The sequence below is a fragment of the Tubulanus polymorphus genome, chromosome 2, assembly GCF_964204645.1.
Source record: "Tubulanus polymorphus chromosome 2, tnTubPoly1.2, whole genome shotgun sequence".
NCBI lineage: Eukaryota > Metazoa > Nemertea > Palaeonemertea > Tubulaniformes > Tubulanidae > Tubulanus > Tubulanus polymorphus.
Genome location: NC_134026.1, coordinates 22634910 through 22653049, shown reverse-complemented (window position 1 = coordinate 22653049; position 18140 = coordinate 22634910). Strand labels below are relative to the sequence as shown.

The following is an 18140-nucleotide window of genomic DNA, read 5'->3' as shown; positions in this document are numbered from 1 at the left end:
ATTTGTTTGTACGGAAAAATCGTTCGGGTCTTCTCACGCCATGTCTCAATTGAAGCTATTCTGCAGACCGTTTGGGGCCTGACACGCCATGTAGAAGACAGCGTGATTTTAGGAGCTTTTTGAAACAATATTTGCCTTTTGTTCTGAGTCTAAATGATTGACAATCCACGTAGAATGATAAATCTTTGAATATTTATGATAATCAATGACAATTATTCATTAGTTTGTACGGAAAATCGTTCGGGTCTTCTCACGCCATGTCTCAATTGAAGCTATTCTGCAGACCGTTTGGGGCCTGACACGCCATATTGACTGCAGAACATTTGGGGCCTGACACGCCATGTGAAAGACAGCGTGATTTGAGGAGCTATTTTTGAAACAATATTTGCCTTTTTTCTGAGTCTAAATGACTGACAATCCACGGAGAATGATAAATCTTTGAATATTTACGATAATTAATGACAATTATTCATTTGTTTGTACGGAAAATCGATCGGGTCCTCTCACGCCATGTCTCAATTGAAGTTATTCTGCAGACCGTTTGGGGCTTGACACGCCATGTAGAAGACAGCGTGATTTTAGGAGCTTTTTGAAACAATATTTGCCTTTTGTTCTGAGTCTAAATGATTGACAATCCACGTAGAATGATAAATCTTTGAATATTTATGATAATTCACGTAATTCACGCGGAACGAAGATATATGTTCGCGTCGAACGGACCACGTTTTTAAGTCCGATACGACGTGTAAAACCTGAATGAGATAATTTCAAGTACCGGTATGTCAATGTGTAATGAATTTCTATTTTTTCTTAACTTATTGTCTAAATATATACTTACTAAATATTGTCTAAATATAATATGTACTTATACGTTATATTGTAGTATTCCGTTCAGTGCAACCACTTTGAAAGAAAATTATATCCCGTTTTTACTTCATAACTATATTCAGATGCATATATATCGAAAGATTTTTATGTAAAATTCTTCGAATATGTTTTTTACAGGTTTCCGTTATGGTGCGAGACGATCAGGAGATCATCAGCTACATTTACATAAGAAAATAGAAACAACGATTTATAAACCTATTTCTAAGACTTAATGATTATTGTACTAATTTAAGATAATCAGTCACAATTTTTCATTTATTTCTACGGAAAACTGATCGGGTCCTCTCACGCCATGTAAATTGAAGCTATATTCTGTAGACCGTTTGGGGCCTGACACGCCATATAGAAGACAAATCGCGATTTTTCTAGCAGTATTTGTTTTTTTTTCTTAGACTTTATGATTATGAACAATATATAACTAATTGAAACTAAAGATATGATTAGTGACAATTAATTGCTTCCATAGAAAACTGATCGCGTACTCTCACGCCATATTGGCGGCAGAACACTTTGGGGCCTGACACGCCATGTAGAAGACAGCGTGGTTTTAGGAGCTTTTTGTAACAGTATTTGCTTTTTTTTCTAAGACTAAATAATTGACAAATCATATAGAAGGATTAATCTTTGAACATTTAAGACAATTAGTGACAATTATTCATTTGTTTGTACGGAAAAATCGTTCGGGTCTTCTCACGCCATGTCTCAATTGAAGCTATTCTGCAGACCGTTTGGGGCCTGACACGCCATGTAGAAGACAGCGTGATTTTAGGAGCTTTTTGAAACAATATTTGCCTTTTGTTCTGAGTCTAAATGATTGACAATCCACGTAGAATGATAAATCTTTGAATATTTATGATAATCAATGACAATTATTCATTAGTTTGTACGGAAAATCGTTCGGGTCTTCTCACGCCATGTCTCAATTGAAGCTATTCTGCAGACCGTTTGGGGCCTGACACGCCATATTGACTGCAGAACATTTGGGGCCTGACACGCCATGTGAAAGACAGCGTGATTTGAGGAGCTATTTTTGAAACAATATTTGCCTTTTTTCTGAGTCTAAATGACTGACAATCCACGGAGAATGATAAATCTTTGAATATTTACGATAATTAATGACAATTATTCATTTGTTTGTACGGAAAATCGATCGGGTCCTCTCACGCCATGTCTCAATTGAAGTTATTCTGCAGACCGTTTGGGGCTTGACACGCCATGTAGAAGACAGCGTGATTTTAGGAGCTTTTTGAAACAATATTTGCCTTTTGTTCTGAGTCTAAATGATTGACAATCCACGTAGAATGATAAATCTTTGAATATTTATGATAATTCACGTAATTCACGCGGAACGAAGATATATGTTCGCGTCGAACGGACCACGTTTTTAAGTCCGATACGACGTGTAAAACCTGAATGAGATAATTTCAAGTACCGGTATGTCAATGTGTAATGAATTTCTATTTTTTCTTAACTTATTGTCTAAATATATACTTACTAAATATTGTCTAAATATAATATGTACTTATACGTTATATTGTAGTATTCCGTTCAGTGCAACCACTTTGAAAGAAAATTATATCCCGTTTTTACTTCATAACTATATTCAGATGCATATATATCGAAAGATTTTTATGTAAAATTCTTCGAATATGTTTTTTACAGGTTTCCGTTATGGTGCGAGACGATCAGGAGATCATCAGCTACATTTACATAAGAAAATAGAAACAACGATTTATAAACCTATTTCTAAGACTTAATGATTATTGTACTAATTTAAGATAATCAGTCACAATTTTTCATTTATTTCTACGGAAAACTGATCGGGTCCTCTCACGCCATGTAAATTGAAGCTATATTCTGTAGACCGTTTGGGGCCTGACACGCCATATAGAAGACAAATCGCGATTTTTCTAGCAGTATTTGTTTTTTTTTTCTTAGACTTTATGATTATGAACAATATATAACTAATTGAAACTAAAGATATGATTAGTGACAATTAATTGCTTCCATAGAAAACTGATCGCGTACTCTCACGCCATATTGGCGGCAGAACACTTTGGGGCCTGACACGCCATGTAGAAGACAGCGTGGTTTTAGGAGCTTTTTGTAACAGTATTTGCTTTTTTTTCTAAGACTAAATAATTGACAAATCATATAGAAGGATTAATCTTTGAACATTTAAGACAATTAGTGACAATTATTCATTTGTTTGTACGGAAAAATCGTTCGGGTCTTCTCACGCCATGTCTCAATTGAAGCTATTCTGCAGACCGTTTGGGGCCTGACACGCCATGTAGAAGACAGCGTGATTTTAGGAGCTTTTTGAAACAATATTTGCCTTTTGTTCTGAGTCTAAATGATTGACAATCCACGTAGAATGATAAATCTTTGAATATTTATGATAATCAATGACAATTATTCATTAGTTTGTACGGAAAATCGTTCGGGTCTTCTCACGCCATGTCTCAATTGAAGCTATTCTGCAGACCGTTTGGGGCCTGACACGCCATATTGACTGCAGAACATTTGGGGCCTGACACGCCATGTGAAAGACAGCGTGATTTGAGGAGCTATTTTTGAAACAATATTTGCCTTTTTTCTGAGTCTAAATGACTGACAATCCACGGAGAATGATAAATCTTTGAATATTTACGATAATTAATGACAATTATTCATTTGTTTGTACGGAAAATCGATCGGGTCCTCTCACGCCATGTCTCAATTGAAGTTATTCTGCAGACCGTTTGGGGCTTGACACGCCATGTAGAAGACAGCGTGATTTTAGGAGCTTTTTGAAACAATATTTGCCTTTTGTTCTGAGTCTAAATGATTGACAATCCACGTAGAATGATAAATCTTTGAATATTTATGATAATCAATGACAATTATTCATTTGTTTGTACGGAAAATCATTCGGGTCTTCTCACGCCATGTCTCAATTGAAGCTATTCTGCAAACCGTTTGGGGCCTGACACGCCATATTGACTGCAGAACATTTGGGGCCTGACACGCCATGTAGAAGACAGCGTGATTCGAGGAGCTTTTTGAAACAATATTTGCCTTTTTTTCTAAGTCTAAATGATTGACAAACCATGTATAATGATAAATCTTTGAATATTTATGATAATTAATGACAATTATTCATTAGTTTGTACGGAAAATCATTCGGGTCTTCTCGCGCCATGTCTCAATTGAAGCTATTCTGCAGACCGTTTGGGGCCTGACACGCCATATTGACTGCAGAACATTTGGGGCCTGACACGCCATGTGAAAGACAGCGTGATTTGAGGAGCTATTTTTGAAACAATATTTGCCTTTTTTCTAAGTCTAAATGACTGACAATCCACGGAGAATGATAAATCTTTGAATATTTACGATAATTAATGACAATTATTCATTTGTTTGTACGGAAAATCGATCGGGTCCTCTCACGCCATGTCTCAATTGAAGTTATTCTGCAGACCGTTTGGGGCTTGACACGCCATGTAGAAGACAGCGTGATTTTAGGAGCTTTTTGAAACAATATTTGCCTTTTGTTCTGAGTCTAAATGATTGACAATCCACGTAGAATGATAAATCTTTGAATATTTATGATAATCAATGACAATTATTCATTTGTTTGTACGGAAAATCATTCGGGTCTTCTCACGCCATGTCTCAATTGAAGCTATTCTGCAGACCGTTTGGGGACTGACACGCCATATTGACTGCAGAACATTCGGGGCTTGACACGCCATATAGAAGACAAATCGCGGTTTTTCTAGCAGTATTTGTTTTGTGATTATCAAATCATGAACAATATATAACTAATTGAAACTAAAGATATAATTTAATTGCTTCCATAGAAAACCGTTCGACAAACCATGTTTCAATTATTGAAGCTATTCTGTAGACAATTTGGGGCTTGACACGCCATATTGGCTGCAGAACATTTGGGGCCTGACACGCCATGTAGAAGGCTTAGCGATTTTAGGAGCCATATGACTGCAGATCACACTAGATTGGAGCCTGGCTCACCATATATGTTTTTCTAACATTATCCATGTTCTTCTAAGACTAATTGATCAACAAATCATGTGAAATAGATGAATGATTCATTGAAATGTAAGATAGTTAATTAAAATCTTTATTCTGTAAAACTCATTCAGTAGATATATATGTAATGTTTTTGTATTTTTCATATGCTGGCGAAATATATGATTGTTTAAATTGTGTTTCAAAATGTGTGTACACTGCATTAGATTAACAAACAACGATCAATTTCTATTCTGTAAAACTCATTTTAGTGTTTACACTAAAATGAGTAATGCGATGTAATATGTAGTTCTTATTATGTATATATAATACGTTGTAAATCATCTAAGACAAATTAATATCCAACCGAATATTTCAACTTCGGAAGAAAAACCCGCGAGACTTAGTCGACGTTTCATCTCATGCATAGGATTTGATTTTCATTTTACGTTTACCACATGGCGTGTCAGGCCCCAATATGGCATGACAAGCCTCGGGGCTTGTGACGCCATATGCAGCAGGTCTTAAGATTGCCCTAGATGCACTATTCAGTACTACTTTCAAAGATGGCAGCGCCCATTAGGTCACCGTCGCCTGTGTGATATAACAAAAAAATCTAAAAGATGTTGCATAATTCGTTAATGAGTAACAGTGTTAGGAGTTTTATACTTTTGGTCTTCATTCGTTCAGGTTAGGCTTTAGTACGTATATTTCATATTTAATCGTGTACAGTACTGTTGAATCTGGTGCAAACCTGATAACATCTCATTCTTGCATCTGGCAACGTTCCACAATACAAAATGGCGGCTTTTTCAACCGTAAAAAATAGATCTTGCATCTAGGGGTCAAAGGCTCAGGGTCTTGAGCAACCAAAGGTTTAGTTTTAGGGGCTAGAGGGTAAGGGTTGGGGTAATGATTTGGTTAAGTTTTCGTTTCATCATTTTCTTCAATCAAGATTAAGAGCGATAGGACTCAATTGTAGATCTATAGATTCACTCTCACACCCAGACCTCAGCTGCCGGTCCTCCTTTATACGGAGATGACGCAATTTACCGAGATGAACCGAGATGACATGAAATATAACATATTTATTTATTCCTTATCGATTTTAACATTTGATATCATATTATATCAGTAATGAATACCTGCTGGAGTCATATTTTACATATTTTGTCGGATATTTTTGTAGAAAAGTAACTTTTAACTTTACAGAGATTAGATGGTTGATCAATCAAATTCAATGAAATTTTATTGCTAACCGAGATGACGTATTTGAAGTCAATATTTTTTCTACAAAATATCCGGCAAAATATGTAAAATATGACAAGAAGGTATTTATGACTGATATAACATGATTTCAAGCGTTAAAACGGTAAAGAAATTAACTAAAAATGCTATACTACATGTTATCTCGGTTCATCTCGGTAAATTGTGTCAGCTCGGTAATTAGGAGGACCCTCAGCTGCTCTATCCTGAGAAGAGATTGATTGTGTACCCCTCAGCTTTATGTGACGAGCCCTGTTGATGTTTGTAAGCTTTTCAATGTTTTTTTTACTCTTTTCAGGAACATACAAATAGGAATTACTAATCACAGACCCAGCAAGATGCAGGATATTGATCGAATTTTAGCTCTTTTGGGAAATCCTGGTAAATACCAGGCATTTCTCATGGTTTTGCTGGCATCGAATTTCTCATATATGGCTTTCAATAATATGATCATGGCTATCTATGGAGCATCGAATCCGTTTCACTGTAAATTGCCAAACAATGTTACCGTTGAAGAGGCAATTCCCTACAACAATGCGAAAGAAAAATATGACAGCTGTACCGTTTACGCTAACTTTAGTAATACTACAAATAAAACCGTATCTTGTCCGAATGGTTATCAATTTAATGCTGAACCTGGGGAACTTAGCATCGTGATGGAGGTATGTAATGAATACTTAGCCTGATAATTATTGGCTATCACTATTTGGCACATGCGTTAACCTTGGATTTAACAAACAAAAAAGCTAGACCTTGAGCTTAATTTGAATGCAACAGTTGAGTGAAACGACCAATGATTGATGATACGTACATTATTCTTTCAGTGGAATTTAGTATGTGACAAACTTTACTTAGCAAAACTGGTAACAACATTATACTTTCTCGGTGTTATGGTAGGAGGTGTAATATTTGGTTCCCTGTCCGATCGTTATGGCCGCAAACCAGTGTTGATGTTCACGCTATGGATGCCAGCTCTGCTCGGTGTAGCTTTATCGTTTGTACAACATTTGACTCTTTTCATCCTGATTCGATTTGTAATGGGTCTTCTGCTTCAGGTTTGTTTAAGAAATCAGATTTTTTCAGTTCGAACTGAGAGCTTCACGTGCCATGAACGATTTTTTGCCTCATTTTCAGGGAATGCAAGCCATTACATGTACATTGGTACTGGAGCTTTCTCAGAAGAAACATCGTACATTTGCTGGTACAATTATGGAGGTCATGTGGAGCGTAGGTGGCATGTATTTGGCTTTCATTTGTTACCTGGTGCGAGATTGGCATTATATACAATTGGTGTTAGGTCTCCATAGCTTAGTGACAGTCGCTTACTTTTGGTGAGTATTACTAGGCTATCTGCATAAGTATGTTGATCTTTGAAAATTAACAGAATATGTGAATCACTATCAGAGTCTCTCAAGTCAGAAGGCCAGTACAGAGGAAAGGGATTTATTATTGTATTTCAGTAATCACTAATATAAGTATGAGGACTGACCTCTTGAAAAACAACTTGTTTTTGATTAGGACATGCAGTCTGAATATGGATGAAATATGGAACATTTATGCATTTGTAGGCTAGTACCTGAATCTATTAGATGGCTTTTTACTCACTCAAAATATAAGAAGTTAGAAGAAACTGTGAACTATTTAGCGAAACTGAACTGTATGACGCTTAGTAAAGATCCGATCTGTGAAATTGACAATGACGAAGAAGATCATGTAGAACCAAATACTGAGATTCACTCAACTGAAAAGCCAAAGGGACAATCATTTTTCAACATAATACACATGTTCCGTACAACTAAAATGAGGAAAAGAAGTCTGATATTATTCTATATTTGGTTAGTATTTTTTTATGTATGGTTAAAATATGGTCTAATGTCATGTGAAATATCCTGAAAATCGGAATGAAATATAAAAAATTCAATTTTGTATTTAAACAAATTTTTTCAGGTTTGCTAATTCAACTGCTTATTATGGTCTGATGTTGAATGTTTCCACATTAGCTGGTAATAAGTACTTGAATTTCTTTATCATGTCTGCTGTCGATCTCCCTGCTTATTTACTTTGTATGGCAATCCTTGGAAAGTAAGTACGAGTATCTATGCATTATAAAAAACATGAAAATGAAAAGTAGAGATTATTTTTCGATAGGATAATCAAATGAATGTCTATTTGTGTTAGGGTTGGTCGGAAAAGACCGCTCAGCGTTTTTCTTTTGTTTGGTGGGCTACTATGCATAGCTGCAGCTGTGGTTCCGCATATCATGGGTGAGTGTGTTCTGACAATGGATACTTTGGTTTGAGATATTTGTGCAGTCTTCAGTCCTCTTGATCTTGTATGTTTACAGATGCCGGTAATACGGCTAGGATTATTTCCACTGTGTTAGCTCTACTGGGAAAGTTTGGTATTGCTGGAGGATTTGGTGTACTCTTCATGTATACATCTGAATTGTTTCCAACTGTCGTCAGGTATTTGCATTTTTTCATTCTGATCTATTTTCCCTCAAATTTTTCAGGCATTTATAAATTTCTTTAACATTGCAGAAATGTTGGAGTTGGTTCATGTGCTTTCATGGCAAGGTTTGGTGCATTGATTTCCCCTCAGATTTTATTATTGGTAAGTACCGTCCGTACCAGTAATTAGATGATAAGTTATAAATTGAAACGCATCCCGGTTTCTGAGTAAAATTGTCCTTGGTTGTCAAAGTTTTTTTTTTTTTTTTTTTCATTGAAAAATGGGGCAATTGTCCCGGTACCCGGTTCATTATGCTGTATTTTATTTACCTGTTATAGAAAACTGCTCTTAGATAGCCATTGTCTACTTCGAAACTTAATAACCTGTTTGTTTGTCATTTCAGGGTTTCCACACTTTCACATCACTGCCCACTTTCCTTTTTGGAGTGTTTGCTGTGATAGGAAGTGGAATATCAGTATTGCTACCTGAAACACTACATAAGCCGATGCCCGACACTATCGCTGATGTTGAGCAAGTTGAAGAAAAATTGATGAACCATCATTCCACAAATCAACTGAAACCAATATTGAAAAATGCTCAAACTAGCAACAATCAGCCAAGCACTACTTGTTAGGACAATTGTATATAGGTCAAAGAATACATTTTGACAAAGATATCATGTTTAGCATTTTAAGTTATTGGATTTGCTAGGCTGCTGATCGATGTAGTTTCAAGTTGCTTCTTATCATCTGACACACAAGACACACAAGATGAATTATATGTGTAACTTTGAATGATGTGCTCATGAGGTAGTTACCCTTTTATTGTTGGTAATTTAATTTCCATTTCTGAGGTACCATATTGTTTTTTGTTACATTCTTCAAAGAAGATACTTATCAGATTGCAGTTTATGTACCGGTACTACTAGATATAAAATGTACTCCATGACGTAGGCAGCTGTACTAGCTTTAAAAAGAATATTGTGTTGTTAGTTACTTGGTTAGGCCTACTTGTTCTAAATCATCTCAAAAGTAGCCTAATCATGAGAATTCTTTTTTTTATTTTTTGCAATCATGAAATAAATATTATTGATATCAATATCATTTGTATGTACTTGACTTGTTATACCTGGATCGGTACGAGGCGAGGGTATGTGATTGGCACATGTTCATCCATCTGGGGCCAGTTGCTCAAATTTTGGTTAAAACCGGTGGACAAATACTAGAGTGTAACTATCAACTTTCAATTGTCACTGTTTCCATTGGTTAACCAAAGCCCACTGGGAGATGCCAGTCTATAACCTATGTGTACATTATGGGTTAGAATGTGTACGCAAAGGACTTGGTGAAAACTGCTAAATATGACCGATATTAACGTCCACTTCATTCCTAGAAATATTCCATGGACTAGGATTCGAGCCTATATACATTCCCCAACAATGTCGAGCTTTCGAGGTGTACCACGAACCCCTGCATCATAGTAATAACATTCACTTCCTGGTTTCAATGGAAATGCCATAAACTGTTGTCCATAAACCCCATTTCACCGTGTAAGTATGCCATTCTGGTAAGACTAAGATTATCTGTAAAAGGCATTACATTAAAAGCATAAAACGTGGGGTTATTTTTTTTTGGGGGGGGGGGGGGATGACTTGTATATTAGTAATTTCAATTTAAAACGTCTAATTTTTCTAGACTGAAGAAATCAATTCAATTCAATAATTTCTTCTCTGACACTGACTGACAGCTCATCATCCTGGTAACCAGCCTCAATCAACAGGCTGATTATTCTAATGGTACAAGCTCGAGATGAGTCTGGCTAGTGGTGGTGTTGGTGGTCCTTCTGCTCTGGATTTGATTCTCAAGGCTTTCATGAATTCGAGAGATTTTACAGACATCAAAAATAAAAATTGGGAAGTTATATGTAGACTCGTACCTGGAACATCTCCAAGACAGGTGACTACTACTTTGAGATCAGAGATTAGTCAGTAACCGCAGATTACTTGATTTTCATGATCATTTATTTCCTTAAAACCACAGTGGTATACCAGGTAAGCCTATCTGATTATAAAGGCTTAACGCAACGATAAGATCTCTGATAAAAATGAGATACAATTAGTCTGAACCAGACGATCTACAAGTTCCCTTACAATGTTTGGGGAACAAACGGCTAATAGACTTAGATAAAATGAGATCCCCCAATGGTTACTGGTCCATCTTGCTTTTGAAAGTTGATGGGATAAAATTGTTATATTCAATTTTAGGTGGCTAAACGATATGAAGAACTTCAACAGTTGAATATTAACCAATACAGCGGTGATTTCAACATCAGTTCGGCTGCAATTGTTACTAGACCACTAACTTTACAGGGTAAAATAGCACAACATGACACTGATGCTACTGCAAGAGGTGAACCGAAATTATCAAGACCCGGATCAGCCAAGCAGAAAACCACTGGTATGTTTGACGCGAAACTTATTATTCACTTAACTGGCCTTAATTTCATGGTCTTATTTTATAGTAAAATGTTTGTACATTATGAATGATTATAATGCGTCGATTTATATTTTCAGGGCAGAAGTCAGAGAGGACAAATACAACTCCTTCAAGTACTAAGGTATGTCAAATAATTTTCTATGGATAAATTTAGATGATTTTGGATATGAAGATTTCACCAATCACCAGTTCAAATAACCATATATGTTTCCAATGGTTGTTTGAATTGATCTATGGAATATATCAATCCAATGGTTGTATTCATAGATATGATTCATTCATTTCAGACCCGCTCGGGTAGTGCTACAAGCGATCAAGGGTAAATCTAAATGACATTTTGTTTCAAACTTGTTTCAATGTACTCTTTTTGTTAGTAGTGAATGATTGATTATTTCATTTCTCATATTCTTTCAGGCCTGTGATGGTTATCCATGTTTGTGACGAAGCAAAAAACTGTAAGTTGCCTGACCACCATCAAAAGCTTGATTTTCTATTCCTATTAAGGATTGTTCATGTATTATTATTATGTACGCGTGAAATGTGAATTTCTCAACCCCCTTTTGTACCAGAATACAATTGGGCTAACCCTCTCCCCTAATTCGTAATGAATGATCCCTTATGTTAAATGAAAACTTAAGGCAGTGTTGCTTATGAAGTTCTCTTTGCAAAATATGATAGCATTTACCGGGTATGTACATTATTTTTCTCTTACTAGTAAAACAAGACTTCCATTGTCCTCGTGATCTCCTTGTTCGTGAGATGCAATACTTCGCTGAGTATTTGTCGACAGATGCGCACAGATGGGAAGAAGTGGATATTTCTGTACATTGTGATGTTTTAATTTTTGACTGGTTGATGAAGTATGTAAAAAGAAATGATGCAAAAGCGACTGATCCCGTCAGTTTAGGTGAGAAATTATTCATGATAATCATCGTATTTCCGGCCACTAAGTCTGTTGATAAATTCAAGTAATGTTATCCTACATTTATAGAGCCGAATAATGTCATCTCGATTCTCATATCATCGGATTTCTTGAAAATGGATTCATTGGTTGAAAAATGTATCGAATATTGCCACAAGAACCTGAATGCTATAGTCGCGACTCCTTGCAACATGAACTGTATCAACGATTCTTTAGTTTCCAGGTTAGCATATAGTTAGAATACCCCAGTATATATTTTTCATATTTCTACTTAATCTGTTGATATGGATTTGCCAGTAAGAAACTTATTAACTTGCTCTTGTAGGATAGCAAATTTGTTCAATCACAATGAACTGGATGAAGTGCGTGATCGAAAAGATAAATTCAAAAGGTATTTTCCATCAACAACTGCCTATTATTCATTAGCATCATTCTTCATATTGCAGAGTGACTTACCTGTTATGGCTATAATTTTTCTGTTTTCAGCAAACTATTTGCTAAGAAAATTGAGAGGCTCTTCGATGGTGAAACGATGAATCATTGCTCACCGGAGAATGCTTGTACGCTTTACAAATGCAGCATGTGCCAAAAACTGTGCACGTTCAACTTACAATCGAAACTAAATTGTGTTGAAAGCAGGTTAGTGCCATTGCAATATCATAAGTACATAGGCCTATGTGGTATGATATCGCGCCTCACTGTATTTCTATAGAGGACGAGATGAACTCTGATGAATATCAATATAGGCCAGTATCAATTACCAGTAAAATAGTTTTTTTCAGGGTCATAAAATGGTCATTATTATGATTTCGTGTAACGATGATCTTTCTATTTAAATTCTTTAGGATGACAATTGATTGTCATGGAAACCTGATTTATACTCATCTACGTGATACTAAATGGAATGTCAATGATCATCTGTTGGAATGGATGAAAGAGCTGAAGACATGGCGTGATTTATATTGGAGATTGTGGGGAACTGTCAATTACCTGTCCTGTTCCTGCTGTGGAGAAGTTTTCCCATGCGCCGAGTTAGGACATTGCAAGTTCCATCCAAATGATCCTATCTTTCCATCGACCGGCGATAAAGGACCTGCGATACAGGGCAAATATCCTTGTTGCGGACAGAAAACTCTACGGTTTGACCCACTTAAACCTAACACGGTAAGGATTGCTAATTGAAAATTAGCTGTAAACAAGTATTTCGAATCTGGGAATTATCCTTATGAATTCCAGGGCTGCCAAACAAGAGATCACATTGTTCACATAGACAAGGATGATCCACATTACCAGGTGAAAAATAAAGTTTATGAGGATTTATTGTTGCATAGGGAGGCCATCACGGTACTTTATGTGCAACCTATCATTCAGAGGTACTTTCTATGAGTCTCTCAGTTTCTAAATTCTCCTATAATAATCTATTGGCTATTTAACAACTTTTTGGTGGCTATTGAATTGACTTTTTAGTACAAATGATAAGCTCAACATCTTTGCCAAAGAAGAAGCTGTCATTGAGCTTCAATCTGGACAAGAAAAGAAAGATGCTGTCCCGAAACTTAGCCAAGGAGCGTCTAAGTCCAGCACATCAGAAACTATTAAAGTTAAGGTATATATTCTGAGATTTGAATGTTTTTGTTGTTGTATACATGTATCGCATTGGAAATTTTCTATATATCTTTTTGCAGCAAGTTACACAAGCACCTCAACCAAGGTTACATCCATTGACGGTAGATCGTTCATTTGAAAATGAGTTCGGATTTGGAGAAAGTGATGATGAAATCGGCGATGATGAAGTGCCTCCATTTTCTGGAAAATGTAATATATCATCAATTGTAGTTTTCTTTTGCACTTGCTTTAAAAGTCCTGGGTGAAAAATTAGATCCTTGGAAATATTTCTAGCCTACAAATCAAAAGAAGTTTTATCATTCAGGTTAGTTGTATTTCTAACGTATTCCAGTGAGAAAACCCAGAGCTCATAAAAAGTCTCGAGTGACAGTTGACCCTCAAGCTATTCTCCTTGATGCTCCAGATTTCAGGTAACTAGGTCTGGGATGATGAGTGTTGTGTGTTGAAACTGGAATCATTTGTATGTTGTTTTCTTTTCAGGAAAAATAGCAAGTGGGATGCGAATAAATCTCACAGGTGGAATCAAGATTCTCAGAGAGAAGAGGGTACGTAAATTTAAAATGTGTGCCGTATATTACATTCTATGAACATTCGTTTTATTGGTGAATATTGATTTGAATTACTTAGATCATCAGAGGATGAAAGAAATTATCAGCTATTTGACCAAATTGAGATTGAACAATGAAAGATTAGACAAAATGAAACAAAAAGAAGTAAGACCTTAGCAATTTTTAAATGAAGATACATGCACTATATTGACCATACTTTTGGAAGGCTTCATTCAATGATTTCATTTCAATCTCACAGTATGCTGGTGGAATATATTGCAAATTGGAAGCTCAATGGAAAATGTCCAATATAGCGTCAAGAACTCCCCTTGGCCAATTAAGGTAAATCAAGAAGAAATTGCTTGCATCGATAGTATAATTTTGTAGGGTAGCTATGTTGTATGTAGCAAATAAATATGTTTACCTTTGCAGAAATAAACCAAGGCTTGGTCAAGTCAGGAATTCAATTACTTGATGCAACTTAGCTGTGATAAAACTGTTTATGAAAATCTCCAACCACAAGTTTGATGTATGCAGCACTCTGAACATTCCTGAACTACCCGATATTGATATTTTGTACAATTGTTATCATTTAATTTTTTTGAAAATCTGTGAATTAGTTATTTATGTAGTTTTTTGTTGCAATAAACTTACAGATATATAAGGCAATATTCCCTTTCCACGAGTTGAGAATTGCTTCATTTTGGTTATGAGGACAAAAATCCTTCAGAGGACTGAAAAGGTTATTGTGGTTTTCAAATTCATGTAGTATGCTGTTGCTTTAAGGATTCTCTTTGATTTCTACCTCAGGAAGTTGGAGACTGGTAAATTTCCAATAACAATCAAACCAAACATACAGTTCAAGTCCTTTATGATGCCAAAAAAATGTTGCCGTTATTGAGCATGGCATTAAGAAGGATGAAATTTTAACAGACTGACTGAACTAGTAATATGAAATGCATTACGAATTCAGAATCTGTTTCATAGAACAAATGTCATGAATGGGTATGTTTGCCTAGTTTTTCATAATAATTTAGACCCCTACTATCAGATAATTGAACATCTCGGTGGACTTCAGCGAAAGATTAAGATATATCGGAATCCATGTGCACAACGATAACAAATAACAAGAAGCTGTCGTAATATACTATAAAAATTTTATTTTACAATCCCAACCCTAAAAAAATACACAAACTCCAAAGACATTAGTGTAATTAACAACCTACTGGCACAGGTACATGAAAAGGACAAAGAGCGTTTGATTTTTTCATACACAGATAGTGCAAGTCCAGAACAGCAGTATATTGAAAGATAACCTTGTGTTGGTATTGGTCTTTAGAAAATGGAGCTTAACACATTAAACGATTGTTTCATGATGCACACAGCACAATTTACTTTCTGTATGTAACAGTAACCTTGTAAGTAGATCTTGTTTGAATATCAGGCCCGTACCCAGGGGATGTGATGTTCCATGTTCCATTACAAATTCCACTATTTTCTTTTCTGGCACCGACTCATCCATTACGTTGATGCTGTGCAAGCTTCCAGACAAATGACGAGACTACAGTAGTTGTTGGGTTGGTTGGCCAGGGCTTCTAATGCATGTAGGCTAGGACTGGACTAACGACATTGCATCACAAATGTTAAGGTAATTAGCTAAACTGTAATATACATATAACAGTACATAAATTTCTTGTGTAGCATACATGTTTTCGGAAAATAGAAATCTATACTGTAAATATGTTTCAAGAATAGATAACACTAATATTTCAGTGACTTATTATCTATGAAATATTGAATTAAATTGGGCAGGAAATGCATCTAAAATGTTTATTTCAAAATTTCCCCTAAATCCCCCTCAAAGGACTAAGCCCGCGGCTTTTGCAATTGCTGGCAAATGAGTTCTATCTAACCAATCACTATTCGCACCACCGTCCCCCCAAGAGAGGCTGCGTACGGGCCTGAATATCAATAACAACTTATGGCACGTTCCTTAACTCCAATGAATTGATATGATGGAACTCCTTGTGCACAAAGATCTGCCAATTGTGATATTTGTGTTGGTACAACTTAAAATGTTTAAAGGTAATTATTGAGACTAGAAAACAGATCTTGATGGTGCTACTTTTTCAAGCAGCTTTGGTCAGTCATTATGTTGTTCATCTTGAGCTTGTTCTGCTCCTTGTTGTGGCCGTTCCTCTCTACCATCCCAGTCATATCCACCTGGCCGTTCTTCTTCTGGAAGCACGTTATAATTGGGATCTTCGTGTAATCCATCGAATAGAACTTTCCTAAATAAAAGCAGAAGAATATCAGCTATAAAATGACATCGCAGCGCGACTATTCCTTAAAATATCTGATCAACACAAATACCATCAAATGCTATTCATATACATGTAATATTGTAATACAGTAGAATTCACTGAATTCTAATGACTAAGGGACTGCCCAGATTTCTTCGAATTAAGTAAAATCCGAATTAAGAATAATAACGGTTCCGGGTTAAACGGACCAAATATTTCATCTGAATTAAAAGTCCGAATAAAGTGAGTTCTACAGTACATAATGTATTTATGCAATGGTGCTTTCGATAAAAGTTTTTCGGGAAAATTCGATAATTTTTCAATTCCAGTTCACAGCTTACATGAAATGTGGCGTTTTTAGGATCTTAAAACCTCCAGGCTGTTCAGGAAATACATCCTCTAAATAGAAGTATATGTGACCTATTGCTATGCCTAAAAAGAAGCCAGAAGTCAGTTATTCATCGAAATTGATAATTCAGGTGTAGGACCAAAATGACGAAAACTTACCCATTAAATCTACTGTGATGACATTACCGAGCAAGAATGAGAATGCCAGTAGAACCCAGGGCAGATATGGAGCCTGGAAATTCATGAGTCCAAAGAAATTCATCCTGACATAAGGGTTTCTTCTACTCCATATATAAACTATCATCATCGTAAAAGCCTGTCCTAAAAACACTATATTAACAAATAAACCAACAACCTGTAAAATCATTAAGGGAAAGAATCTTTTTTTTGAGATGCATCTTTTGTGTTTTAGGTTTTCATTGTATATAAGGATACAATCATCATTGTTCCACCGAGAAGAAACATGAAAACAAAGTCTGACGTTCGACCTCTGAAAGAGCCTTCTTCTAACATTCGACAATATCGATACAAGAATATCATGTGGAATAGACAATTAAATCCCACTGTTCCGAAAAATGTGAAGTTCGTCACCAGCCTCCATAACTAAAATGACACAATCAGTTTGCCACACAACTTATTTTGTGATCGAATTAAATACCCTGAGATATGATACTTACTTGGCCTTTTTCAAAAATCAACTCAGGATTGAAATACAAGTGGAATGGAGTCAGTACCTCTAGTTGCTGAAATAAAAAGGCCAATTGTTTTTGAGATAATGATGACGAATAAAGACTTGAATTGTATTGGTTGTAGTGATTGAGAAATAGAACCCGGAAGAGAATTATCGGTTCATTCTGTCTTTTACAAAACATACCACGGCTAAAGTCGTCATTACGCAGGCTGTGCAATATGCCCTAGTAATCGGCGGTATTTGAACATATTCCTGAAAAAAGGACTGCAGCATAGCCATTTTCGGCAAGAAATTTCTTAATGATGTCGTGTAAATAAATTACTCGAGTAGACGCATCGTTCCACACACTAGCGAACCTGGCGTATCCTCACTTGCCACAAGCAGAATCCTCGATTGCCACAGTCGAACTTGAGATCCTCAAATCATTAATCGGAATCGTAATACCCGCACTGTCTCGTTTAACAAATCAAACAGCGAATGATAGTTGAATTCAGAATTCTTTTTTCATAGAAGCTTTGGGGCGTTTGCATGGCTGATTCAAAGAAAATTTTTTTTTTCAATCATCCATCATCGCAAACGCCGCTTTTT

The 18140-nt window shown here is 35.9% G+C and overlaps 3 protein-coding genes across 4 annotated transcripts; 2 read left to right on the top strand and 1 right to left on the bottom strand.

Moving 5' to 3' along the window:
- The first annotated feature begins 5461 nt into the window (after positions 1-5461).
- Positions 5462-9717, top strand: LOC141899668 (organic cation transporter protein-like). 2 transcript variants are annotated; one of them, XM_074786097.1, is made up of 10 exons: positions 5462-5603; positions 6467-6830; positions 6993-7223; positions 7303-7499; positions 7737-8003; positions 8116-8250; positions 8347-8432; positions 8513-8633; positions 8709-8781; positions 9023-9717. In XM_074786097.1, exons 2-10 carry the CDS (start codon positions 6507-6509, stop codon positions 9251-9253), a joined length of 1665 nt encoding a protein of 554 aa, XP_074642198.1. In that variant the 5' UTR covers positions 5462-5603; positions 6467-6506; the 3' UTR covers positions 9254-9717. The 2 variants fall into 2 exon arrangements, with proteins under 2 accessions (XP_074642198.1, XP_074642199.1); XM_074786098.1 differs by having other exon boundaries at positions 5466-5592.
- A 384-nt stretch (positions 9718-10101) lies between these two features.
- Positions 10102-14871, top strand: LOC141899324 (SANT and BTB domain regulator of class switch recombination-like). The gene is made up of 19 exons (XM_074785567.1): positions 10102-10168; positions 10314-10574; positions 10883-11075; positions 11192-11235; positions 11402-11433; positions 11529-11569; positions 11830-12021; positions 12106-12259; positions 12362-12427; positions 12523-12675; positions 12882-13200; positions 13273-13409; positions 13504-13642; positions 13722-13851; positions 13994-14072; positions 14143-14207; positions 14290-14375; positions 14470-14552; positions 14643-14871. Exons 2-19 carry the CDS (start codon positions 10428-10430, stop codon positions 14683-14685), a joined length of 2103 nt encoding a protein of 700 aa, XP_074641668.1. The 5' UTR covers positions 10102-10168; positions 10314-10427; the 3' UTR covers positions 14686-14871.
- A 513-nt stretch (positions 14872-15384) lies between these two features.
- On the bottom strand, positions 15385-17895 carry LOC141899216 (derlin-2-like). Its single transcript, XM_074785388.1, has 6 exons — positions 17736-17895; positions 17539-17604; positions 17297-17464; positions 17021-17216; positions 16855-16945; positions 15385-16501 (listed from the first exon to the last, which is right to left on the bottom strand). The coding sequence occupies exons 1-6, from the start codon at positions 17829-17831 to the stop codon at positions 16354-16356; spliced, it is 765 nt and encodes a 254-aa protein (XP_074641489.1). The 5' UTR covers positions 17832-17895; the 3' UTR covers positions 15385-16353.
- Positions 17896-18140: the final 245 nt, after the last annotated feature.